General features: G+C 38.0%; 1 protein-coding gene across 6 annotated transcripts; it reads right to left on the reverse strand.

The window, feature by feature from the left end:
- Positions 1-1,927: 1,927 nt before the first annotated feature.
- LOC142037322 (coagulation factor XI-like) lies at positions 1,928-19,800 on the reverse strand. Of its 6 annotated transcripts, none has more exons than XM_075041622.1 (14): positions 19,743-19,800; positions 16,152-16,314; positions 15,380-15,486; positions 13,390-13,549; positions 12,703-12,812; positions 9,507-9,666; positions 8,609-8,718; positions 8,361-8,520; positions 8,117-8,232; positions 7,555-7,729; positions 5,477-5,652; positions 5,074-5,169; positions 3,554-3,693; positions 1,928-2,169 (listed from the first exon to the last, which is right to left on the reverse strand). In XM_075041622.1, exons 1-14 carry the CDS (start codon positions 19,798-19,800, stop codon positions 2,014-2,016), a joined length of 1,887 nt encoding a protein of 628 aa, XP_074897723.1. In that variant the 3' UTR covers positions 1,928-2,013. The 6 variants fall into 6 exon arrangements, with proteins under 6 accessions (XP_074897723.1, XP_074897767.1, XP_074897739.1 ...); XM_075041666.1 differs by having other exon boundaries at positions 5,053-5,169; XM_075041638.1 differs by lacking the exons at positions 9,507-9,666; positions 12,703-12,812 and adding an exon at positions 7,947-7,965 and having other exon boundaries at positions 7,555-7,707; positions 8,123-8,232; positions 8,361-8,478.
- Between the last annotated feature and the right edge of the window lie 7,389 nt (positions 19,801-27,189).

The following is a 27,189-nucleotide window of genomic DNA, read 5'->3' on the forward strand; positions in this document are numbered from 1 at the left end:
GAAAAAGAAGCAGCTGATGATAGCATTATTATGGGAAAGCATTAAAGGTTATCAGTTTGACATTGGACATACTTTTTAGCAAATACACAGCTTGAGTATTGGGAGATGGGTATTTTGGATGGTCTCCTGATCATTCTTCTTTAGAGAGATTCAGTGTCTGTTTTCATACTGAAGCAATTCCTTTGTTGCTTCAGCAGCTCTTTTCCAGCTGTCTTCATTCCTTCCCCATGAGGACAGAAGCACAGCTGAATGCCAGGAATCTTTCCTTTTTTGCTGTTTTCTATTTCTCCCTGCTCTTTCTCAGTCCCTTATTTAAGTCTCTAGGTTTTTGACAGCATGTCTGAGGTTTGCTGATTTTTTAAACCAGTCGTGGATTAAACAGAGCACGAAAAGGACATCAGCCCCTACCTTTATCTCCTATTCTGCCTCTGCAGTCAGCATTGGCAAAAAGTCCCAGCACAGCGATATGCCTTCCCTCTCCCCCTTGACCCAATCCCCCCACCGCACGCCAGCCTTCGCCTGGTGGCTCTCTGAACATCTACAGCCAGCCTGGGGACTCCCAAAGCAGGAGACCCTCAGCACCGTGCAGCTCCAGCGATGCAAGCCCCTGTCCCCGGCAGCCCGTGGCGGGGCGGAGGGAAGGCAGGGCCCTTCTTCCCCAAGGTGTGCCTGCAGCAGCACCATTCCCTCTCCCCTCCTGTTACATTAGGACTGTTTTCAGCCCCGCTTTCCATTTTGATTCTTTAAAAACAAACAAACGCAACCAAACTCCCAGCCTTTGAATACAGCTTTGGAATTTTGGGTGGGTTGACTGCAGTCAGCTTAGTGCTGCACAACCCCAAGAAGCGCTTTGACTCCAGGGGTTCTTTGGACACTTAGGCACAGATACAACTGTTTTTAAGCTTGTAGTTGTGGAATCACATTTTTCCTCAGTCTTTTTTGCAAATAAAGCATCAAAAAATTAAATGCAGAAGTTGTTTTCTTTAGCAACTTGACCATTTTCTCCCATAAATTTGACATGTTTAATTTCTAATTTTCACGACCTCCTTTACATGTAAAGCCACTCCTGCTTTTTACCTCTACAACATACCCAGTGTGGGTGTGTGGCAATTATGGGTAGTGCTCTAGAACATATCTTCAGCACATAAGGTAATGTAGATGATTAGGAAACAAGCTCATGAAGTTTGGCAAAGACAGTACCAAGTCCTGTGCTTTCCTTTCTGATTCAGTGTGAAATGGTGCCTTTTACTATAGGAAAGTAATAAATTTTTGACTGCTGTTTCTCACACTAGTGTTAATTTTGGCCATGAAACATATTTGCTACCTGATATAAATTTGTTACCTGGATAGTCTGCTTCAGGGGAAGTAGACCCACATTATGATTCTTATCACAAAACTTTCCACAGAAATAAGAGTAATATAAGTGAAAGACAGTGTTGTTACCATACTTGCAAAATTGTTACTGAAGAGCTTGCCAAGGTCTCTGGTTTTGTTTTCTCAGTTAGTACTGCCACTTTTTTGGCTAATTCCCTAAGGAAACAAGGTTTATACAACTGCACAGGCTTCTCCCTGCCCCAGCTTCCCTTCCCCAAGCCTCTTACTAAGTTTGTAACTGGTTGGCCCATTTCAACCAAATTTGGACAAGGGAGGGAAAACTCCATTGCTGTATCCAAACCTCAGAAGTCAGAAGCAGTTCCCAGGTCTGTACATGCCCTGCAACCTCACCCACTCCCATTTTATGCTAGCAAGGACAGAAGTAATCAATGGTTTGGACATATTCTTTTTTTTTTTTTTTTTCCTGCCAAATCAGAGACCACAGAGTTTATTTTTATTACAGCTTTTTATTTAGTAATAGCAAAGTCATTCATTGCTGCTTTTCTACTTTTTTAATCAAGTTTTTTACATTCTAGGCTAACAAGAAACACCATTTAAAAAACACTAATACACTTCATCACATTGCTCCTAGGGTTATTATTCCATGACATCACTCTGAGGCAGTAGGTAACTCTCACGCTATGTAGTTTTTTCTAGAATCCAGTCTGAATACTCAGCAACTTTTGTGTAGACACCCGGCTGCCTGGGGCGAGCACACCCTTCGCCCCAACTGGTGATGCCCACCAGGTACCACACCTCCTCGTGCTTGCATGACAGCGGCCCTCCCGAATCCCCCTGTGTCACAGGAGAAAAAGACAGAGCATGCAAGGAAGAGCTCTCATCAGTATTTCTCTCACAAAGAAAGCCTTGATTAAAATCAGCATCATTCAGCCTTAACACCAGCATAACCACCTAGATTTCAATCACTTTTGCTTAAGGCTAATTAACAGACTACTGAAGCAGGTTTTCTGTTTTTCTAGTAAATTGACTTGTAAATACTTTCCAGTCATTGCAAATAATTTACACTTCCCAAGAAGGTTCAAAACTACTGGCTTTTTTTTTTTTTTTTAAATTTATCTACACAGACTGATTTAAAACCCAATGAGGACTTCATGTGCAAGTGAGAAAAACAGTAAATCTGCCAATGTTTTCTCTTACGACCTTGGTTTTAGTACCCAAACCTCAGTTCTCTGCGTGGCTAATCTTGTTTGAGTGACTCCGTCCCCCTTGGGATAAAACACCTCTCTGTTTTCTTTTGCTATTCCTGCCTGATATTTCTGAACATAAGGTTCTTTAGGGTAGCTGTTATGAGCTTTTGAGACAATAGCAAGTGTGCTATTTTTATAAAACAGCATCTCCATGTTCTGGTAGACTGTACCAGATAAAGGAAGCTTAATTGGCATAGAGGAAAAATTGCTTCCCAGCTCCAAGGATTTTTATTCCTAATTACTCAATACTGATTATAGTAACAGTAACATTTTAACAGAAAGATGTTAAATGTTTAAAGTGAAAATACTGCATTTTGTAGAGAATTTAATCTTACTAATCAGACTATTTTCTTGTTGCATAAATTAACTCAGAATATTTAAATTAACGGAAGTGCATGAGTTTACACTCAGAGAATTTGGCTCACTGAACTCACGCTGTTGTGACATTTTCAATTCTAGTGATGAACAGACCAGTCTGCTTAAGTTGTCTTTAGCCTTCCATTCCCCATGCATTTTAATAGCATTGCTAGCACCCTCCCTCCTGGTTTGTACATACACAGTGGATGCTTTAAAATAAGCTTTCATGTACTGTATTTCATGTCAAGAAATAAAAATATCACATAGGAAATCTGCTTTTGTTGGAGAAATGCTTTGAGATACTATACTGTCTTTGGATTTCTGATACACCAAAGGAATACTGTTTTATTCCCTAAATGGATGAGATATAGATACGTACACTCAGAGTTTCTTATCCACAGAATCTATCCCTAAAGACTTCAATGTCACTGAAGAAATGTTTTGTATATACCTTGATTTTCAGTGCTTTTGACATGCAAAAGTGACAAGTTAATCAACAGCTCTATTGATAATGATATTTTTCTAATGGTGATTAAAAAATAATTACAGTATTCAATTATATATTTGAGTAAATGGTTGGAATATATGACTACATACTACTTCTTTTTGATTACCTTACAAGCATCCCTTCCACCTTCATCATATCCAGCACAGATCACTTTGTCACCTATTCTGCGCTTCCGATACCTTGCCTGGCATTCCTCTTTTGACATGAGGGGAACAGTAGCCTTCTGAAGAATATCTTCTACACGACCTATGTAATAGACGGTATGAACAGAGAAATGTTTGCTTCTAGCAAAATAAAAGTTAAAATTAAACTCTGGAAATCCCCATACAGTGATATTACAAAGTTGGAGACCACTGCTTTTAGAGTGTCATTAGACGTTCATGACACCGATTTTCTCTTTTTTTGTGTTAGTAAACAATGTGAGTTGTCTGCTAAATTGAATGTTTTCATAATGGCGTTTTATGTCTCATGACTAGGCAAGCTTTAAAACTCTCTTGTGATTTGCAATGAATCCTCATATGAGTATGTCTTTCGGGACATTGGGCCTTGGAACCTGTCCTCCCATTAAGAGCATCACTTTGTGTTACTAACAATTATTTCTTAGTAATGTGTTACAATAGGTTTGGAATCTCCCAGGTGCCAAATCTGTGCTGCTCCATGCCCTTGTATTTTACAGGATGGAGAAATTTGCACGTAGTGTAAGTAAGAGTATTTGAGAGCAGCCTTTTCTTAGAAATTAACAGAAGAAATTAGGTTATACAATCTGTCTAAATGTGTTAGACTTCACATTGAACCCTAACCTTCAAATAGGATGGTGTATAAAGGAAAGGACACCGTTTAAATAGGTGTCTATATATATATGTATACACACACATAAATGTTACACATATAAAAATATATATGAAACATGTACAAACAGACTTTGATAATTAACAGCTATTTGGCCTACCTCCATATAAAATCAGAGGAGTTCAAATCCCATCTACTACCAAAACACAAAAGTCATTGGCATTGTTTATAATCAACCTTCAGAATCATAAAAGCCACATGCTTCAATCTCCGATTTCTAAAGTCATATGAATACAATCACGTACAAAAAAAAAAAAAAAAAAAAAAAAAAAAAGCATGGGTTATCTGCAGACTGTAATTCAAAACCTCACAATTCAGTGATAAGTTTGTTGGCTTTGTTCAGCTGGGAGCATGAAAAGGAGTGTATATTCCAGATATATACTGAGTTTTGTCAGTAGATTAAGCTAGAATCTAAAGAAAAGTATTTGAGGGCTCTACAGGATATATTTATGAAACCGTAAGGTTGCATTCTTACATACATTATTAAATCAAACAATTTATAAGATCTAGTTTTTGTGTCTGAGCACAGAGCTATTTAACGATAATTTCATACATCTTTCATATATGTTTTATGATGTCTTAATAGAAGAAGATTCTAATTAAGAATTATATTACAGTGCTGGCCAGATAGCAATAATAGTAGCCAAGAACATAGTAGAATTTTCTCTTAAAAAAGAAGGGGGTTTTCTTTTTTTTTAAAGAAGGAGGGCTTGGGGTTTTTTTAACCACATGAATTTTGCAAATACAAGAACTCACTGTTTAAATGTTTATCTGTACCTTTTTCTTTTCTGTAACCCCATCCAATTACCCAACAGTCAGTATAAAGTATGTTAGCATCTTCTTTTGATGGCAGGCAAATAGGCAGTTGAAGATCTAAAATATGATTAAAAATATTAGTTTGACCAGCAGAGACAACTGCAACATTAAGGTTTTGTGGGCGCCTACATGACCCCTGATGATAGCCTTCATGTTATGCCTTGTCCCTTACACTATATATCATTCCAGTCACATAAATAAAAGCCACCCATTTTCTTTTCAAAGCCAACAGAATGAGATTCTCCTCAAACCCCAGTAACCACATATTAAAGGAAGCCAGCCCAGGTGTCATGCACTGCCATACCAATGCCAGCCCTGTGTCATCCTGCACATTTTCATAATTCCTCTGAAATACACTACATACCAGTAAAATTCATAGGCTTATCAAGTTTCATTAAAGCAATGTCATATCCAGTCTGTGCGTATTTATACTGAGGGTGAACAATAATCTCTTCCACTTTGAAGAAGGGCGTATCCTCATTTATTTCTGATTGTTTTAAAATACCGGCATAAACACGCCAAATGTTGGGATTCTCAAGACTGAGGGAAAAAGACAAACAGTCAGTCTGTGGCAAAGGATTTGTACTGATGTAGAGCTTGTGTGCAAATGCCAACATCTTCCCTTACTCCTGAGTGTACAGTGAACAGAACTGAGGTCATTTTTTTCCTTTTTTTTTTTTCACACTCTCAGAACTAAAAAAAAGTTCATTTTGTCCCTTCCCTCCACTTCTTCTTTCTGTTCCTCTTCCTATTTATATTTTCATCCCCACATCAGTTTTCTCTCTCATTTATGTGCAGACTCTCATTGTCCTGATCCTTCATCTTCCTTCCCTTTCTGCCTGCTTTTGTTCTCCCCTTTTCTCTTCTTTTTTTTTTTTTTTTTAATTTTCAAGAGCCTAACACAAGTAAATAAGATTCTTTCCATTCATTCCAACACAACAGCTTTACTAGTAATGAAAATAGGGTTGGGAATATAAATTCAAGTAGAGTCTATTCTAACACTTACTAGTTAGGAAAGTGACACTAGCCAAGTAATATAGATTAGAAAGTGTAATATCATAGGCCTATATGAAAAGTTCCAGTTAATCTTTATGATTTCAGCTTTACTTTGAGTAAGCTTAAGGGATATTTCATTGTGATATTCTACCATTAAGGCAACCTAGTAGTTTTGGTACATGCAATGAAGAAGATGCAAAACTTGTCCTAAACAAACTTTCCAATATTTTTGAAGATTTTTATATATGAATTCTTAAACATCAGTTAGGCTTAATAATTTCCAATTATCAAAGTCTATTTTTTTTTTTTTATTTTGCAAGCATATATTCTCCCTTTGCCTTTTATAATACTAGTAACTTCTACACTTGATAGCAGGTAGAGAATGATGTATTTTTTATATAGTTCTTTTAGAGAGTATAACCATTTCTATAAAGTTTGCCACTGGAGGCAAAATATTGGCAATACTATTCCACATGAAAACAATAATGGGTAATGTACTACACTGAATGAGTAAAAATGCCTGATTTTGGACCGTCTTGCTGGGTCAACATCCTCTGAAGCATTTTATCTGTTACTTGTCCCTTTTCTCCCATCAGACTGCATTATAGCCTTAAACTTTTCACTCTGTAAATGACAGGATAACCTGCTTTACAGGTGATGACAATCTAACAAAGGAAATGAATCATCTGCATGACAATTAAATCAGCTTTTCACAACACAAGTAATTTCATGACCCAAATCCGATGGTAATTTGATTAACAATACAGACTATACACATCGGTGCAAATTAGCAATGTTTTAGGTATTGGCTGCTTTAAATTTTGTTCTTACAGCTGAAATCTGCATTAAAAAGAGGGTATTAATTGACCAGTTGATAGAATTTGGAAAAAAAAAAACTGTTAAAGAAATCCAGGACAATTGGGATCTGGATGTTTCATGTGATGAGACAGGTAGCTCAGGTACCAGAAGCAGCCTAATTGGACGCCCACAGAGATTTACTTTGTGTCCTGGTCAAATAAGTTAACTTGCTGAGCACCCTGCTGCTGAAGCTATCAGATTAGTACCACTTCCTAAGTGCCACAGAGAAATCTCTGAGATAAGTCATTTGAAGTTTATGAACTGGAATAAGCTAGCAACAGATTTTCCTTGATAGATGATATGGTATTACAATACGAAAAAGCTTATATCCCATGAGAATGTCAGCTTCTGCAGGTATCTGGTGTCTGCTTTAGAATTTCATCTTCTAGATGCATTAAAATAATTCAGCAGGACAAGGTATGGAGTTCCAGTTACATTAAGGATGTGAATAGTCTACCTTAGAAGTTCACCTTTTGGTTACATTACAACAGTTTATCTTATTCTAGTCCTCATTTTTCTTTTTCTGAAAGGTAGATCTCAACTTATCTCACATGCTGGATGAAATTTTGGGGTTTATTTAAGCCTCACCTCATGACGCAGTGAGCGGCTGTAAGAATCCACTGGTTGCTGATGATAGAGCCCCCACAGAGATGCCTCTGACGAGACAATTTCACGTGCAAGCTGACTTGCCATGGCCATTCACCGGGGGAAGAGTCTGTCCCTCCAACGATCCTAATAGTTCTTGCAGAATGCTGCATACACACTATAGGAATAATTTGAAACTGTGCTTAAAGATAATTTTCACTCACCAAGGAAAATGAAGATGAGGCCACTGCTGATTGCTGAATAGGGACTGATCTATTGCAAAGAAGAAGATACATGATACATTCTAATCCCTTTATGGTTTATGATCATAAAGTCTATTAAAACCAAGTTCACAGTGCTACTGTTGGTGTTTACAATGAGTGGACCTGGCCGACTTCACTTTTTCAGAACACTCTTTAATTTCACAAGGCATCCCACTAGGACAATGCAACCAATTTAATGCAACCAATTAAAAAAAAAAAAAAAAAAAAAAAAGGAGGTTTTGGCTTCCTGTACTGAAATCCGTTAAGCACTGTCTCATTTACATGAAAGAAGTTTTACTTACCAGTACTAGCTTTCTTTCTACATAATCTTAGCGAGTACCCAGAGATCCTTCCTGGCCCATGTACTATTTCCACTGGAGATCCATTCGAGGACATCCTTAGGTGACACTCACACTTTCTGTCAATGAATTAATGCAAAGATTCAGTTTGTACTTTTTTTATGCAGAACACATACATTACCCCCTCACCAAGTCTGTAGAATGATTATTTCAGCAATCTTTGAACATTTTAAAACATATATCTCACCTTTCTTCATTGCATGAATCTTGGAGGGGAAAGTAAGTAAAAAATTGGCAGCGGATCACGTCTGTGCAAACCTGCTGACAGGCTCTGTGTCCTTTAGTATAAGTGACATTGAGTTCATCTCCCAAAAAATTCATATGCATGTAAGTGCGAGAATTGCAGGCTGTAAGAATGAGTGCATTCCAAGCATCAGAAAGTCTATTAATTTGATTAATTCAAAATTAGTATTTTTATTGTAATTTATTGTTTACCGGGAAAGGATCTTCTGCAGTTTAGGAGACCAAAGCCTGATACAGCATTTTCTTGTGATATAAGTGCCTCTGGTATCCCACTTGTTGATGTCTTCAAAAGGCAAAGATTTCTAAAATGAAATTTTTTTTTACAATAACTAAATCTGTTCTTGCATCTTAAAATTGATTGTTTAGGTATTGGTAAGGGAAGGTACTTTCCTAAATGTGTTTTTTCTCCCAAGTGTCTATCTGTAAAAGTATTTCATATGAAAATGTGTTCACTAAGTTCACTAGTTCATACTAAATTGAGGGGCTTTTGTAGTTTTGTGAAATGGCATATTACTGTACTACTAAAGGTTGTACAGTATTTATACATACATGGAAGAGGTGACTTTAGATGATATATGCCATCTCAGCTTTGTTTCTCCCTGAAATTCCCTTGAAACTTTATTCTTCTGTTTTGTGTGGAATGTAGATTTTTAACTATTCTCACTACGAAGTATGAAAGAAGGAAGCTCAATAGAAACATTTTTAAACCTGTTAACTTTATTGAAAATCTTTTCAAGTAAATACCTTAATACTGCTAGGAAACCAGATGACTCTTTGATAATGTCATAAAATTCAGCTTTAAGTCATTAAAGCAATCTGGAGGTTTACTGTCTCTTTGATGTGTATAACTCTTTTCAGATTAACACCAAATATGGAGCTGCAATACAAAATGCCTGATCACACCAGAGAACAGATGAAATGCCCACAGGAAACTATAAATTTATGAATAGAAAACATAAAAAGCTGTGCTTTACTGAAAATAACCTTTTAACAAAAATTTCCATAAGTATAAGAAAATACTGGTCAAAAAAAGACTGTGTGCTTTTTTTAAAAAAAAATCTAGAGAATTTAAGTTAGTTATCATATTCACCTTTGGGATTCTAGTTGCCATTCCTTGCTAAAGAATGTAAAGAACAAGCACCTTGGAAAATATGTACAAATAGTTTGGCAGACAGAGATATCAGGAGTGAAAAAACTTGTAATATTGATTCCTGAAAATTCTTGATCTTCAAAAATGTCCGTTTGACAATCTGTATAAAACAAGAACAAAATATCAAAATTCCAAAGCTTTTATTATGTCATCAGTATATTAAGGTTTACAGATTATTCATTTCTAGCCTTATTCACATTTTCCTTCCTTTGTGACTTATAAACTGGAAAGATAACAACACATTTTAACCAAAAACTATTTCTCAAGAACATTTTTGACTGTGCAAACTTATGGAGAGGACTACTGAGCAGGGATAAGGCTCATATAGAGAAGAGAAATGACATGTTAGAATACAGATTTGCTAATCTAATCAGCAACGCTTTAAATTAGGAACAGTGGAGATCAGTGTACAAATCCACAGTTAGGAATAAATCATGGTAATCTAGGCAAAGCCTAAAATAATTAAGGTAATGGGTATATCTAAGAGGATCATGGGAAGACTAGAAGAAAAATAATGGGATGATCCTCTTAACACTTTATTAAATGCTATTTGAAAAGTAGGTGGAATAAGCAGGAGTAATGTACAGTCTGCCCTCTGACATGACCAAAATAACATAACAGAGGCTTGGCAGGATAATTCACACCACCAGACTATGGATACAGAAGTTACAGGAAGTACTAGCATGTTTAGAAAGAGAAGAATGAGTTGCCTTCTCCAAAGATATACTTGAAGTCTTAGTCAAAATCCTAGTGCAACAATAAAAAGAGGAAAAAAGGAAGCACCAGCATGGAGGATGTTTCTTGAAACTATCATGTTGCAAAGACAGTAAAAACAGCAAAATGATCCAAAACACAGGACTTGGTGGCAGCAGAGAACTTCAGCTGTTGAGAAAGTACAGCAAACAAGTCGACACTGCCCAGTAAGTTACAGAAACATGCTGGGAACATCTTAGTACAGAAAGGGAAAAACAGTAAAAGGAGGAAGTAGAGCTTAATGTGACTCCTGTCAATTTGATAACGTTCTCAAAAAAAAATAAGCATGACAGGATGACAATACAGGACAGTTAATTACACAATAAGAACAGGAAAAAAAATCGGGAGACTAGAAAATAAGGGTCAATTAACTCTGACAATTAATATGTAAGGTACCACGTTAAGGGGAAATAGAGTTCAGGAGAATGGATAGTTTCTAAAGGAGATTATATTTAAAGCACAAATGTGGATCTGGTCAGAATCTGACTGAAGCAACCTCAAAGTTTCTTTGTACAATTTAGATTTTGGTGTTCACAGAGGGTTGCTGTGATTCCAAAAACTTTGAAAGGGGAAGCATCTATTTTTAAAATTATGACACTGGAACAGTATATGTAGGCCTAGTCAGCCTAAATACCATCAGGAAAAAACTAGAACAAATACTCAGATAAACCCATTTCAGATATTTACAACACAACAAGGCAGAAGGTGGTACTGAGGTTTTATGACTACATTTGACAAATCTCTGTCTGGACAGGTATAGCTGTTCTGTCTTGGATTAGGACAGATGACCTCCTTAGATGACCTCTTGATCCAATAGTACTGTCTAGGCTTCTATGATCCCGTGATTTATTCCTCTCTCTCTCTCTCTCTCTCTCCTCCTGCCCTTCTCGCAAGACAGAAAGCAAGGAAAGACAGGTAGGAACAAGATTGACCTTCACATGCTTTCAGAAATTCTGATTTGTGATGGATCATTACTGCCATGTCATCACTGTCATAAACCACATATGTCTTTGATAAAGTCTCAAATCCCTTTTGATGTTTTTTTTTTTACTTAAAATCATATTGTTTGTGCATATGCTACAGTCCCCTGATTCTTCTCAAAGTCTATGAGCAGGACCCTCCTGAGTACTGTGATTTTTCTCCTAAACATGAATACGTGTCTTTCTAGTATATCTTAATATAAGAGTTTGGAAAAAAAAATATTCCCTCCATTCTCTCTCATACACATAGTGAGAGAAAAGTTAAGTTGTTTTCTTCTCTTTACAAAACTTTTTCTTCCTTTTTTTATTCTTCACGCTTCGTTTTTCTTCAAGTGTCTTCATTGTTAAGATCTGAACAAAACTACATTTTCAATAGTTTCTAAAGATTATTCCTACAATAGGACTAGCAGAGTCTGAAGAAAATGTATTGATATAGAAAAAAAGATGAAGAGTCTTTACAAAATGTGATTTCTGTGGGAAAACTAGATTATCTGTGAGCTAAAACAAGGCTATGTGGAAGCAGAAGAACATCACCACCATTAAGAAGGGAAAATACCACACAGTAAGACAAGGTGGAGATAGATTAAAAAAAAAAAAAAAAAAACAGAAAGAAAGAAAAGAAAAGAGAAAAGAGAAAAGAGAAAAGAGAAAGGAGAAGAAAAGAGAAGAAAAGAGAAGAAAAGAGAAGAAAAGAGAAGAGAAGAGAAGAGAAGAGAAGAAAAGAAAAGAAAAGAAAAGAAAAGAAAAGAAAAGAAAAGAAAAGAAAAGAAAAGAAAAGAAAAGAAAAGAAAAGAAAAGAAAAGAAAAGAAAAGAAAAGAAAAGAAGTGAAAGATGTTTCAATTGAGAATAAGAATGTATAATACACACTGTTTGATCTTGCACTCCTGAGAGTTTTGCCTGACTAATGATTGCAGGAACAAGCACAGACACTGCTTTCATCACAACTCACCCACAAAACACAGAATACATCCCTTCATATTAGCCAGTTGTATTAGAAAGCTGCACGTCTTCATTAAAAATTTCTAAGTGCATACACAGTATACAAACATATTTTAGAAAGCTTTATATTCCTCCTAATCTTTGACTTTGATGTGATTTTACCCTTCATTTTTGTATCCACAGTACAAAGATAACATGCAATTTCATCAACCTAATCTTATGAAGGAATTCTTTAGATTTTCAAAGCAGGCAACTGTATTTGTAAGACAAATGATAAAATGGAAAATTTTAAAAGATTTGAACCTACTTTGTGCCTAACTATATTTGCTAACTATATTTGCAAGAATAAGTTTGCATTAGAATTATTTTACATAATGAAACATTTATACATGTTAGAGATAGACGGCACCTTATCATCCATAACCCTTAAAACTAAACTGAATCAGAGATTTTAAACAGTTACCTATTTCAGAAAGCTGGCATGGCTTTAAAGAGAATCCAGACACAACTTCATCAAGCACCTTTATGCTGGTAGGAGTTCCTACACTGGTATGTTTCAAGAAGCATTTTTTACTGAGTGACAAAGAATAAAGAAAGTGGTAAGACAAGACATCTTCCTTAGTCTACACCATCCTCTTGGCCCCATAATTCCTACGATGGTGCATGTTCTGGCCATGGGCCAGAGCAATCTCCAAACTCCAGAATAATCTTCAAATGAGGAACAGAGCTAGCTGAACAATGTTTAACTTGTAAAATTGAGCAAATTTACAGCTCAAAAATAGGCCTGATAAAAATGAAATAATTTATCTGGCTGCTCTGATGATGCTATTTCCAGAGCAATAAGCAGAGCAAGATTTAACAGAGCAATAATGCTGCACACCTACCAATATAATTTGCATTTCAATATCTCCAGAAGATTTTAATTTTTTTCAGTGCTGTGATAATCAGGTTTGTCTTTCTCACCAATGGACAAATGAAAGCTCATTTACTACAGGCATTTTCCTATCTGTAACTTTGAATAAACATTGCAAGGATGACAAGTCAAGGAAAAATTATTTCCTTGAATAACTTCTCACACCTTAGACTGCTCTGAGATTTACTCTACTAAAGCACAGGGCTGTCCAAGGAAAGGGATCAAACCTGTGTTTACCGAAAGCTTGCATTGTGAAATGTTTCTGAGGCATATGTAAAAAAATGACAATGGTTATCATTGGTACATCTTTTTTGACACTGTTGATAGCTGTCAGCCATAGTAACATCATCAATTTTCCCTTCCATATCCAGTCCTATGTGGACATCTGGGCTGCAAGCTGTGAAAAAAGAGAGACCAAGTTCTGAAAACATTCTATTCTTTTCCCCACCCCGCACCCCAAACTGCTCGAAAGATAGCAGTTCATATGACACAGCCCTTATAATCCAGATTCCATATCCCATGCTCACTTCAGTTACATCATACTTCACATATACTTCTGGTAACAAAATCAGAAGTGTAAGGTATAATATAGAATCATAGAATCGTTTAGGTTGCAAAAGACCTTTAAGATCATCGAGTCCAACCATCAACCCAACACTACCATGCCCACTAAACCATGTCCTGAAGTGCCATATCTATGCGTTTTTTGAACATCTCCAGGGATGGTGGCACCACCACCTCCCTGGGCAGCCTGTTCCAATGCCTGACAACCCTTTCAGTAAAAAATTTTTTTCTAATGTCCAATCTAAACTTCCCCTGGCACAACTTGAGGCTATAGTACTGCATGGCAGAGGAAAAAACTGGCAGACTTTGACAGTGCCTCTGCCTACATGAGAGAGGAGCTCTAGCCACTATGGCTGAGACCATGATGTCATTAATCAAAGCAAGAACTCAGGATTAATACTACTTTCCCATTTCCAGATTCATAGAGCAGTTTAAAAGGCAAATTCTGTCTTCATAAGCAACAGACATCTCCCATTTGAGTCAGAAGATTTAATTTACACTCCACAGAGGGAGAATTAGGACTGTGGGGTTTGAAATAACTTTCCGCCATGGAGGATGCAGGTTTTGCCTCATGGTCAGTGGGGTGTCTTCACAGAACACAAGTCAGCCAACCATTGGTGGGGGTTTTAAACATATATGGGTAGATTTTCATTTTAGTGACATTAGTCTGATTCTAGAGTAACAACTCCAGTGATATCAATTAGTCTCTACAGCTTAAATAATAACATCCCACTGAAATCTATTTCGCTGGGCCAAAGCTACTCAGAAATATAAATGTGGTAGGATGTTGGCAACAAAGAGCTTTTAAAAGTCTTGACTGCTCTGAAAGGCAAGTGGCAAGCAAAAGTGAGCACAACTGATTTGTCAATAGCTGCAGTGGAGAACTTCATAAAGCAAAACCCATTTATCCCTGGCATATTGAGGTGCTATACCAATAAAACTAAAGAATTAGTCTGACATCCATAAGACACTATTTGGCCTCAAAGTCAGGAAGTGAATAAATAAATTCATCCTTATTCTGGTTTTCTGCAGTACCATGCTATGCTTAAAGCTGATCTCCTCTTAATGACATCATTATGATGGTACAAGTTCAAAACATATTTAAAACAACACATTTAATAGGCTTTAAATATGCCTGCTGATAACTCACAGGTATGGCACGCTGACACTAAGACTCTGTGCTTAGCACACATACACTAAAAGATGGAGCTGCTAATAAATTATTACACAGAATCATGGAGATAGCAATATTACTTTGTGACTATGCATTTCTGCTTTGCTGGGCATCTGCTCTACAAAGTTAAAAGGCAGGGTCACACACGCTGTACGAGCAGCTTGCTGGAGTGGAATTGTAGTAGTAAATTAATCTTTAGAACTGGAGCTACCAGTTAAAGCATGTGTTCCCATCTGCCTCTCGCAAATAAAACAGTGACTGCAGGAGCATAATTTCCCTGTTACCTCATCTGGGGAGCCTCGGTGGTGGATAGTTGGGGCTGAAGGGTGAAACCAGTGGAAGATGTTGTAAGCTGTGTTTGAGAGAGATCTGGCAAATCAGTGCTTGGCTGCTTCCCTGATTCTGTTCTGTTTTCAAAATGCTAATTATCTAACATCTGCTACATGACACAGAGCATAAAATGCATACATGTGAATAACCATATCTTACCACTAATTTGGATGTTACACTGTTTTAAGGAATGTCCAGAGATGGCTCCTTCCATATCCACTTTCGGCAGCATTTCTGTATCGCTGTCTTTTAAGTAGCAGGAAAACCTGTGTTTTAAAATGCAGCAATTCACAGCTTTTGCAGTACAACAAAGACTTTCATAATTGCTTCTCAGATGAAATGCAGGCTGTCCAATATCCCTCAACATTAAAATTTAGACAACAAGTGCAATTTGGAAGATAGGGTAGAGCTGCATCTGCATTGTTGGCACTGGTGGCAGATTGCTTGGTGTATGTGAGAGCTCCAAGAAGTCTCATTAAAGTGAGAAGCAGAGCCCAGGCTGTGGAGAACAGAAATGCACTGGGCATAGAGAGGAAGAACAACTTCATCCTCCAAGGGTACTGAAGTTCTTAATTGTGAGAGAAATACGCTAAAGAGAGAGGCTGGGGGACAGTAGAGGTGACCATTGGAGATGTGAAAATTGCTCACATTGTCCCCAACAATAAATACGTGGCACAGAAGATGGAGCGCACAGTCAGTTCTGTTTCCCTGAAAGGACTGGTATGTGAGCATGAAAGATTGGGCATTGCCAAATTCAATCTTTCGAATTTAAGCAAATACTCTTTTAGATCACCAATTCTAAAGATACCTGACAGTTTTCCATGGCAACCCTGTAGCTTTCTCTGTGTGCCTGTGTTCTGTCAAAATGTTACCAAGTTCCTAAAGTTATCACAGGAGACCAGCAAAGGCCACACCAACATGAACATTTTACCTTTTTGCAGGATCTTTAGTCCATGCCGCTGGCAAATAGGTGAAGAGCAGACAGGTAGGATGGTAAGTACACACTACTTGGCAGTAATTGGCACTCGGTGTAAAAACCGTAGCGAGGTCTCCTCCTTGGAAGTATGTATTTTCATAAAGCTGAGTCACACATTCTGATACAGAATAACAAAATGCATAAAATATTAGAGATGGGAACATGCACAGTTCACCAGGAGAGGGTAAAGCCACTGCTCCTCTCTGTCATTGACCTTGCTTTTAAGACAGTCCTTTGGCAGGTGAAGAGGGTGAGGGGGCTGAGTGAGTAGCACGGTTCCTCTGAGAGTCTCATCTTTGCTCTCCAGCAGAAATAAAACTCTCTGGCATGTCTCGCCCCGTTCCCTGCCTCATAGCCGATGCTGGAGCCGGGCAGTTTGAGCCGAGGCAGAAGGTCAAGCAGCAGGATGGGCCACAAGGCAGATCGGCACGGCAGAGAGGGAAGGGACCTTCTCTTGGCAGGTCTCGGGAGCGGCAGAAGCATCTTCTGAGAGAGACCAGTACGGAGCAGCATTAAGAGGAAAACCAGGAGAAGGAAGTGCAGAGGCCAAAAGGAGCTAGAAAGTTGTATGTGAAGACAGTGCTATTTTGTTTAGGGATGCTCTGAGGCCAGAGTCATAGGCGGTGCCACTGTGCATAGCTTCAATGGCTCCCAGCAATTTATAAACCTTCTGCTCCCTCACACTCCACCTTGAACCCCTCTGACTTGCTTTGTGTCCTGGTTTCAGCTAGGGTAGAGTTAATTTTCTTTCTAGTAGCTGGTATACTGTTATGTCTTGGATTTAGGATGAGAATAATGTTGATAACACACTGATGCTTTCAGTTGCTGCTCAGTAGTGTTTATACTAAGTTAAGGATTTTTCAGCTGCTCATGCCCAGCCAGCAGGAAGGCTGGAGGGGCACAAGAAGTTGGGAGGGGACACAGCCAGGGCAGCTGACCCAAACTGGCCAAAGGGGTATTCCATACCATGGGACGTCATGCCCAGTATATAAACTGGGGGGAGTTGGCCAGAGGGGATTGCTGCTTGGGAACTAACTGGGCATCGGTCAGCAAGTGGTGAGCAATTGTATTGTGTATCCCTTGTTTTGTATATTCTAATCCTTTTATTATTATTACTATTGTCATTTTATTATTATCATTATTATTTTCTTCCTTTCCATTCTATTAAACTGTTCTTATCTCAACCCATGAGGTTTGGGTTTTTTTTCCTGATTCTCCCCCCCATCCCACTGGGCAGGGGGGGACAAATGGGGTGGTGAGCGAGTGGCTGCGTGGTACTTTATTGCTGGCTGGGGTTAAACCATGACACTTTGCAATGAAGAAAATGCTGTTACAGGAGTAGTGTCTCAGAAACTGTCCAGAATAAAAATGAGCTCAGCTACCACCTGGTATCTGCAGGAATTCATCATCAATTCCACATTGAACCCTGTAATGAAACCCACTCATGCTGCAGAGCCACGCAATGAAGATACCTAAGCAGCAACATGTTCCCATCTTTCAAAATGAAGGCATTTTTAAGATCTCCATGTTAAAACACACAAAAGGGCTGGCTTTGCAGAGGAGACCAATCTTGGTTTGTATTTTGCCCTTCAAAGGGGTAGCAAACTGGTTGATATGCTGACTTTTATTCCTGTATCTACAGAAGTGCTTTTTCTTAGCTAAAAGATAAAGAGAAAACACTGTATTTTTCCAGAATGGGAGGAAACCCAACCGAAAACATTTTACGTAGCTGCTTAATCTGTTACTATAGAGCTATCGTACTGTTTCAAAAGCTATTTAAAATTAAAACAAATGGAACTATCATATTGGATTTTAGTTTTAAAATATTACAAGTCGATCTTATTTGTTAATGTGATTATAAACTCTACTTAGGTAATTCTATGTTTTCTACACATGGCTAAAACATAAAATTTACCCCAAAAAAGGAAAGAGTAAGGGATTATTAGACATATGTGCAAGATATGCTAATATCTCTTAAAGGTTAATTTCTTGGTAATACAAAATTTGTACTTTATAAACATCCAAATTTTCTGGTATATATACTTTCAAGATCTTTCTCTAAAAATTGGCATTTATTATTCTCAGTAGAGTTCCTTTGCCCAACATTGCCACTAACAGAAAAGCATTTTATAATACTTAGAACACTCTAAGCAAATTCCAAAGTCAAAAGAAAAGAATATTAAAATTATTTGCTGTATCAGACATTTTGGATCTTATTTACCTTCTTCTAGTGTAAATTAACAGGCAAAAAAAAATTGATTTATGCTGTAAAACTATGTGCCATGTAAAACTATGCCAGTTCTAAATAATTTAATAAAAACATGTTTCCTAGGCCTCAGAACTGTTTCAAGATTTTAGTTTTGCTGAGATTTCAAACCGTGTAAAACATTTCCTTAAATAATACTACATTTATCTAACAGATTTTGCTAAAAAGCTGAGTTACCTAATTGTCCTCCGAGAAAACAGTTAATACATTACTGAACATAAACCTGTGTTAGGCCTTAGTTATAATTTATCAGCCCAGGGAACTTCAGGGAAATGCAATGCAATTTTTGTAGTTTGACTTTTCCTAACGGAACAAGGTAAATCATTAACACAGACTGACATTGAAAAACATACACAATCACTAATTTTCCAGCGTATCAAGAGAATTCTAAAAAATAATTTACGACGAAACAATTGGTCCTGGAGTTATTCGCACTTATTGCAACAGGCTGTCAAGCATGATGGTACGTAGGTGTTACACAGATACTTTCTACATCAGTAGTTTCACGCGAAGGCAACGTGTGAATAAGACTGAAGGTTGGCGGGGTTTGTTTATTTAAAAAAAAATAAAGAAGGATGCTGGCTCAGGAGCTCAGCAGCTGTCCCCCAGAGAGGCTGTTGGCCGCGGCAGTCTGTCCTGTCTCCTGCCCTGTGGGCAGTGCCTGGCGAAGGGGCTGCGGGTCCTCTGCAGCGGGGCAGAGGAAAGGGCTGCGGGTCCTCTGCAGCAGGGCAGAGGCAGGCAGCGTTCCCCAGCACTGCCGGGCTGAGCCACCGGCAGCCAGCACACCTTCCTGCTAACATTAAGAGAGCTCTAATTTGGGCTGGGGGGAGCCAGGCTAGAGGCAAGTTCAGCTGAGAAGCACGGGGTGCCACTCCACTTCCCGGACCCCCCATCACCCGCAAAGGGCTCCCTTCCTAAGCTGCTGCTAAAGCTGCCAACCTTCCTGTTGGGTGTAGGACACTGAACATCACGCTGGTTTCGCAGTTATGAGCTGGACTCAGCCTCAGCCCAACAGAGAAATCTGCCTGTAGCGTGGTCCCGTGCCTGCTGGGCGCGGTGACACCGTGGTGGGGGTGGTGGCAGGACAATGTCAGTAAAGCCCCATTGGAATGTTCCGTGTCAGGTAATAGGGTTACGTGAGTTACCCAAACTTAACAGAGCGCACCCCAGCAGAATCAAGACAGCTCTCTCGGGACCAGACTGCAGTTACTAATCATCTCCCCTTCTAGAAGGGTTGCGTTACTCTGCGTGCCTATCTTAGGAATTATATAGTCACTTACCACTGTAAACGGAAGCAAGTAAGAAAATGAAATTAAAAGTCTGATAAATCCAAATCATCCTAAAAAACACAAAATCATTCTTTAGGATATGTTTAATAAAGGGTGTATAATTAGTTTTATAAAGTACCGCAAGGCATCTCACTGATTTACACTTGTACTGTTACACCATTAATTCAAAATGATGTTGAAAATTACAAATTACAGCTGTGATATGCAGTTATGGCATATATAAAGTAGCATAAAAGAGCAACAAAGTTTTGTCCTTTACTTATGGTTGCAAAAAGCAATAAAGTTTATAAACACTTAGAGAATTTCTGCTTTGTTTTACAGCAGAATATTTATCCATGCCTAGACTAGGAGCAATACTCCATCAAAATGTCATTATTAATCCTGACTGTCCTGGTAGTTAAGTGGATACTGTTATCAACATAGCAAACAAATGATTCACACTCACTGCTTCTGGTATATGCTACATGAATTTTACACCATTTCTTTTTTTTTTTTTAATCACATGCTACAACTTAGGCTGTGAAAGAAGCAAATAAATTAACCACACAACACAATCCATAAATAGACCAACATACACTGTCTTGTTGCTATCAAAACCTTTCACTGAATATCAGTTGCAATAGTGATTACATACCTGAATATAGAGTAGGTCTGGATGAATGGATAAGGTTTATGCTCTACTAAAAAAAAATTTAAAAAAAAGAGAAAAAAGTCATCCACAGTTTGTGTTAAATATTACTGCGCCTGCAATGCTAACTTATCTTTAGTATTTACTTTGAACGGGTACTCTTTCTGTCAATATTGTTACTGACCTTGGGCTGCATTTTCAGAGCATACATCATCCAGACCGCACTGAAATCGATGTCCAGGTTTTATACCAGCTGAGCACCTGCGTCTTGATGACACTTTAAAATAAAAGGTGAATCCCTTGTTGAGAACAGCCAGAGTCTCCGCTGCTAGCACAAGAACCTACATAAAGCGGGAATGAGATTCATCCCAAGAGTAAGTCCTGAGCTGGGGCAGCGGGGAAATCCATATGGAATCAGTAAGACTAGTGACTCAGACCCAAGTAAGTGACACCATTGAGAAACTGCTGTAACTGAGGACAGAATTGTCACCTGTGTTTTCTTACTATTACACCATTTTCTTGAGGCATTCCCTTAGCAAATAGAGACAGCTCTACTCTTCAACTATGTATTCTGTGCTCTGTTTTCTTTAACATCAGTTTAAGTTCTTATTCTTCCTTTTCAATACTCTGCAGGAATTATCCTGTCTACATCTTCCAAGTAGTTTTACTGTGGCACTTTCTACACTCCTATTTTGTTGTTAGATGCAACTAAGAGTGTCTTCAGTTTGCCGGAAGCCAGAAAAAAGACCAAGCCTGTTTGCAGATGTATGAAATGTAAATGCAACAACAAGAAGTCAAACTTAATTTACAGCTGATCTGAATCACTTGGTTTGATTTCTACAATTCTTTTTAACATGTGTAACCAAAGCAAAATAAATTTCAAGCCAAAAAAAATATCTTTCAAATCTTAAAAAAAAAGGTGTTTTGTTTCATAGTGAAATTGCCAAAGGGGCAACACTTCCCTCCTCCCCACTTTTTCCTCTTTTCTTTTACACTGAATATGCTGGAAAGACAGATACATATGGTCTACTCAGAAAACATCTAGATCAAAACATTTCATCCAACTGTGACCTTTTTGAGCATCCTGATGACTGGAATGACTTCTCCATGATTTATGGGCCAGCAAGGTCTCCAATTCTTCCTTACAGAGGAAGAACTGTCTCAAAGAAAGTATTCATACTCTCCCGTGTATCAATTTGCTTTGCCCTGATATGTTTGTAGGAGAGGACTCAAATGTTTTCAGTACAGCAGCTTTCATTTTTTATGTGCTCTTTTCTAAGTGTGTAACAGTGACAAGGGAGAGTGCTAGAAGGCTTTGCTGCAAAACACATTTGATAGTTTATTCCTATAACATGAAGTGTTTTGAGACTGAGTTGCCTGTACAGCTCTGACCTTCAGCTCGGAAGAGGAGATTTTCCATCAGCCATGGAGTGTAGAGGTATCATGGGAGTACAGCTCTGGGAAAGTATACCACACCACCTCCAGCCAACACCACTGAAGCCTTCCTGTGTAACCACAGGTATGTCACTTAGTCTCTCTTTTCTCATCTATAAAATGATGATAATCTTTCACAGCTCTGGAAAAATTATCACCTTTACTTCAAATTACAGAATTTTCATAATCCTGAAAGTAATCACAAAACCTACCATGCATCTGAACATTTATAAACAAACCAAGCTGAACTTGTAAGTTTTTGTGTTGCTCAACCTGCACCAGGATTCAATTAAAATAATTATTTTTCCTTTTGTGTGTGTGTGTGTGCACACATTTCACCTGGTGGCACAAAAGGATTAGAACTTCTCTCCAAGGACTTTTAATTTCTTCACTTTTCACTTCTCATCTGGGCTTTCCACCTCAGATATCAGGCAGTGTTATTCCAGTTCATTACTGTCTCATTAAAAAACAAAACAAAACAAAACAAAACAAACTCCAACCCCACACTTTTGGAAAAATAAGGTATACAGTTCAAATTGGCAGAAAAAACAGGGCAGATTCATCATAAATTTCAACAAGATCATGTGTTTCATCATACAATATGAAGTCATACCCATTCATCAGAAGCGTCTGTAAGATTTCATTTCTACAATCCATTATGTCTATTTTAAAAACTTGTCTCAGGAAAAGGAATCTTTTGGTGGTGGTTGTTTTTTTTCATAAGCAAACAAGTGGAAAAAAAAGAAAAAAATACTTTCTTAAAGCAGCAGTTCTCAAATTTAGATACCACACTCCTTCCAAAAGCATAAATTATTTTAACTACATCTATATAGGCATCAATTGCATTTGATGGTGAAGCTGAGAAATAAGGCAGCAATGCTATTCAAAGGGAATCATAATAAGCACGGTCACTTTGGAAAAGAAATGCATTTTCTTTCAGGGGGCCTGCTACTCATATGACAAGTGGTCCCCTGTTTACACCACTGCACTGTTGCTCAAATCAACAGAGTTGTACTTCTGTACAGAGAAAAGAATGTGTTACAAACTCTATGTTCCTTAATGAATTATTGTTTATTATATAATAGGACATATTTATTATAAGACAAATTATAAAATATGCTGAGAGGTATCAGTTTACTGAGCTTCACTGAAATCCAAAGAGATTATATGATCTAAAGTAGGAGAAGAGCTAGAGATTCAATGCTGCTAAAACAAGTTCTAAAAATTAAATCTTGATCTTTCCTTCTTACAATGAACAATCTGGAGCCTTTTCATCTGAGTCCAGATGACATTATCTGAGTAAAGAATCCGCTCCTTCACTAGGCCAAAGTCTTCTCATGCTTGACTTGATTCCCCCAAAAATGGCTGCAAAAAGATGGCTAGAATAACTTATTCACTGATTTGTGGAAAGTGCTGGATTGCATATTGTTTTGAAATAAAAGCTGTATAGCAGTTCCATATCCTCCAATTACATGTCAGCAATAGTCTTCCTAGAAACACAGCCCAGAAATAACAGCACATCAGATGTCAAATAAGAAATCAATGCAGACCAAAAAAAATAGAAGACAGTTGCAAGTATTAAACAACAAATCACTACTGGGTTTGTTTTGTAAGAGGCCTTCTTTGATTTTTTTCTTATAAATAGATTTGATTTTTTCTTATAAATGGAGAATCATATAACTGCCCAAGGCCTTGCTTCTTGCAGCTAAAACACCTGATGCTGGTTATTGTTAGACATTAGAGAAGACAGAACATTTCAATATACTGAAGGGTTTCAGTGCCTTGACCAGGCCCTGTAAATTGTCAGACAGTAACTCTTGAGCAAGTTATATGTGTTCCTGAACTACGAGCCTGGTGTCAGGTCTGGAGGTTTGGGCATACAGGTTTTTGTTAACTGACTGCCTCTTTTCACTCAAAATAATTTGCATTTTCAATGAACACTTTCCATCTCTGCAAGCTACACTTGAGGCACGGATCAGAAAAGCCCATTTGTTGAGCAAAAGATGGAGTTATACTGTTACCGAAATCTCGGAATAAAAAACTTATCAACACCAATTTAGTGTAGATAAGCAGACACTTCTTTATTGACGGCCAGGTGCGCGGGCGAGTCCTCTCACGAACCACACACACCTGACACCCAAAACAATACACCTTATATTAAAACTTATTCATGCATATTCATTAGATTTCCAAGAAAGGTTATACATATTCATCAAATTTCCAGGAAATCATTAGCATATGTAAATGTCCTTTACGCAGGCGCAGTGAAGGTCTCTGGTGGTCTTCAGGAGTCCTCTGGTGGTCTTTCATAGTCTTCCTCACCCGTCCGCTTCTTGACCTCTCAGGTGTTTCCAAGCAGCAAGCTGGTGTCCATAACGGTTTCCTTAGCTTTTAAAACAAACACTACAAGACTACCAATCTTTGTCAAAACTTCTGTGGTTAAATGATTTTGAACAATACTTAAATTCTTATGGTTACACATTATACATTCTCTAAGCTCCTAAGTTTCTAAGGCTACATTTCAAACTTAACACTCCCATACTTATGCTTCACAATTTTCTACTTTTTAGTCAAACCAAACTCTTTTATAATCAATTTTAATTTCTTTTATCTTGTTATCTAAGTTCTCAATGTTCCTACTAGATGATTTTAGCCAATTTCTCCGGCCTTGGTACAGGGCTATACAGGGCATTTCACAACAACACTGGTTGTTGGTTAAATATATAAAATACAACATACATATAATTTTGCTGAAATATTAAAATTAAATATGATTAATTCTAACTAATAACAAATCAATGACAAATCAGTAACAATACTTAGCAGAGAACTCCCGTTTTCAGAATTTCAGATTTTTTTAATTCTTTTTATTTTTTTTTTTTAGAAAATGAGTTAATTTAGGTTTTAATCCATGCAAACTATGAAGATCATCTTCTAAATATGACCTGACTATGAACTGAGATAGTACTATACTGGGAGGTTTGCCAGGGGATGGCACCGATACTGCTTCTAGGAAGGAAAGTGGGGTAGTATTCTCCAAAGGCTCTTTGAGCCTTTTACCTGCTGGAAGAGGAGTATCAGTGAGATGACACATTGGATCATGCATGGCAAGAGGATCTGTATGCAGCAGTGTACTAACACCTATACATGAGTGTTTGTCTTTTGCAGCATGACGGTTAAATTCAGTAAGGCGGGCGGATGTCTAGTAAGCACCACTAACCCCCCTCCTGCGTGTGTCCCAAACACGCAGCTTTCAGAGCCCAAAAAGCAGTTTGTGTCAGGGTGGCTGGAAACCTCTAGTGCCTCTGAGGCAGCCCTGGAGGCACTTTCAAGCAGCACCACCCAAGAGGTCACACAGAGGGTTTGTTGTCCGTCTTCTTCATAACAGCTGTAAGCCATGATCCAGAAACGCTCACGCACTCTATTTCTGTCATCCCAGTAAAAAGTTCTGTCCTTCCTGTCACCATTCAAAAGGGATCTTTATATGAGACAAGGCTATCAACTTCTTACAGCAAGGCAGTTGTATTTCAGAAACAGAGCCAGCACCACCCCATGATTAGCATCATTGAGATTACCCTATACGAACCATTACTCAGGAGTAATATTTGGGTTTAGAGTTCAGCTGCTACCTTCCTACCATCAGCAGATACCTAGCCATCAGGACAAAATCACAAACAGCTACCATGCACACACAGTTTTTATTACTGTCATGGTTTAACCCCAGCCAGCAATTAAGCACCACACAGTCCCTCGCTCACCCCCACACACCCCCAGTGGGATGGGGGAGAGAATCAGGGGAAAAAAAAAGTAAAACTCATGGCCTGAGATAAAGACAGTTTAATAGGACAAAAAAGGAGGCGGCGGCGGGGGGAAGGAATAATAATAGAATATACAGAACAAGTGATGCACAATACAATTGCTCAACACTCACTGACCCGACAGCCAATCCCTGATCCGTGGTATCCCCTGGCCAACTCCCCCCAGTTTATATACTGGGCATGACATCATATGGTATGGAATACCCCTTTGGCTCATTCGGGTCAGCTGTCCTGGCTGTGTGCCCTCCCAGTTTCTTGTGCACTCCCAGCCTCTGCTGGCAGGGCAGTATGAAAAGCTGGAAAGCCCCTGACTTAGTTTGAACACTGCTTAGCAACAACTAAAACATCAGTGTGTTATCAACATTATTCTCATCCTAAATCCAGAACACAGCACTGTACCAGCTACTAAGAAGAAAATTAACTTTATTCCAGCTGAAAACAGGACAATTCCACAAAATTTCATTGTCCCGTTACTTTATCTGGAAACCTGGCAAGGCTGCACTGCATTCCTAAATCCTACAGGGTTAAAAAAAAGGAAAAAAAACCTAAACAAACCCAAAGAGTTGTTGCTGACCACAACCAACAGCTACACACCACATGACTCAGGTTAATAAAAGCACACACCCTACACAATGCATCTAACATCTACCCTGCAGGCAGAAAGTCCCTGTTCTTTCAGTATTGGTTTCCCCAATATTTATTTCCTTAGCAGCCTCAAATTGCTTCGGAACCAGTTTTCACAGCAAAGATGAGAGGTCACTGCCTTTTCAGAACAGCTCTGAACACAAAGATTACAGGATTACATCAGCGTTCATCTTGGCAAAGATACTATGTGCATCATTAAATAGGGATTTTCCACTTTGGTAACCCTGTGCCAGCATTTGAGCCCATGCACTCTTAATAATGAGTTTCTCATTACAGTTTTATCCAGTTTTTATCTAACTTATTTTTCTTGTTCCCATCAGAGATTATAAAGAAATTACACTTTACTGGAGATCCCATTATGCGAGAAGAGCATGGTACAAAAACAAAGTGCAAGCAAAAATATTTGGTCCTTGTAGATAGATGTCACTAAAATTATCTCCTTATCAAGAAAATTGTTAGTTTGGTCAATTTTAAAAACTGTTTCCACAAAACAGATCCCACAGAAGAAAAGGAATTAATGTTAATTTTCATTTGTCTTGAAAGTCCTCAATTTAAGGACATAGTTTGACAAAACACATGATGTACTTCTCCAGGTTTCAACTACACACCGAGTGAGAAAACATATTCTGGATGCAAATCTTGTATACCTGCAAAGCTCAGATTACCAAGTACCCAAAAGCGTTAAATAATTCCTTCACTTAAAGTCTCTTTAGAAAACATGTGTCATTTGTTTTATGTGCATTAATGTAAGAAGGTAGTCTCAAAAGTTATCTCATTATAAAGAAAACAATTTTTACAATCAGCCCTGTAAACTTAAATTCTTGTTATTATCTAGCAATGAAACCTGTCTTTGAAAATGAAGGCTGAAGAAAGTAACCATACTATCATTGTTACATGACTTTTGTTTTCTTAA

Source organism: Buteo buteo, chromosome 1 (assembly GCF_964188355.1).
Source record: "Buteo buteo chromosome 1, bButBut1.hap1.1, whole genome shotgun sequence".
Classification (NCBI taxonomy): Eukaryota; Metazoa; Chordata; class Aves; order Accipitriformes; family Accipitridae; genus Buteo; species Buteo buteo.

Coding starts and splice junctions, on each gene's coding strand:
- LOC142037322 (XM_075041666.1), bottom strand. CDS start 19,800: ATGATTTGGATTTATCAGACTTTTAATTTCATTTTCTTACTTGCTTCC. Junction 15,487..16,151: donor ACTAAAGATCCTGCAAAAAG/GTAAAATGTTCA, acceptor TTTAAAACACAG/GTTTTCCTGCTACTTAAAAG. Junction 9,667..12,702: donor ATGCCAGCTTTCTGAAATAG/GTAACTGTTTAA, acceptor TGTTTTATACAG/ATTGTCAAACGGACATTTTT.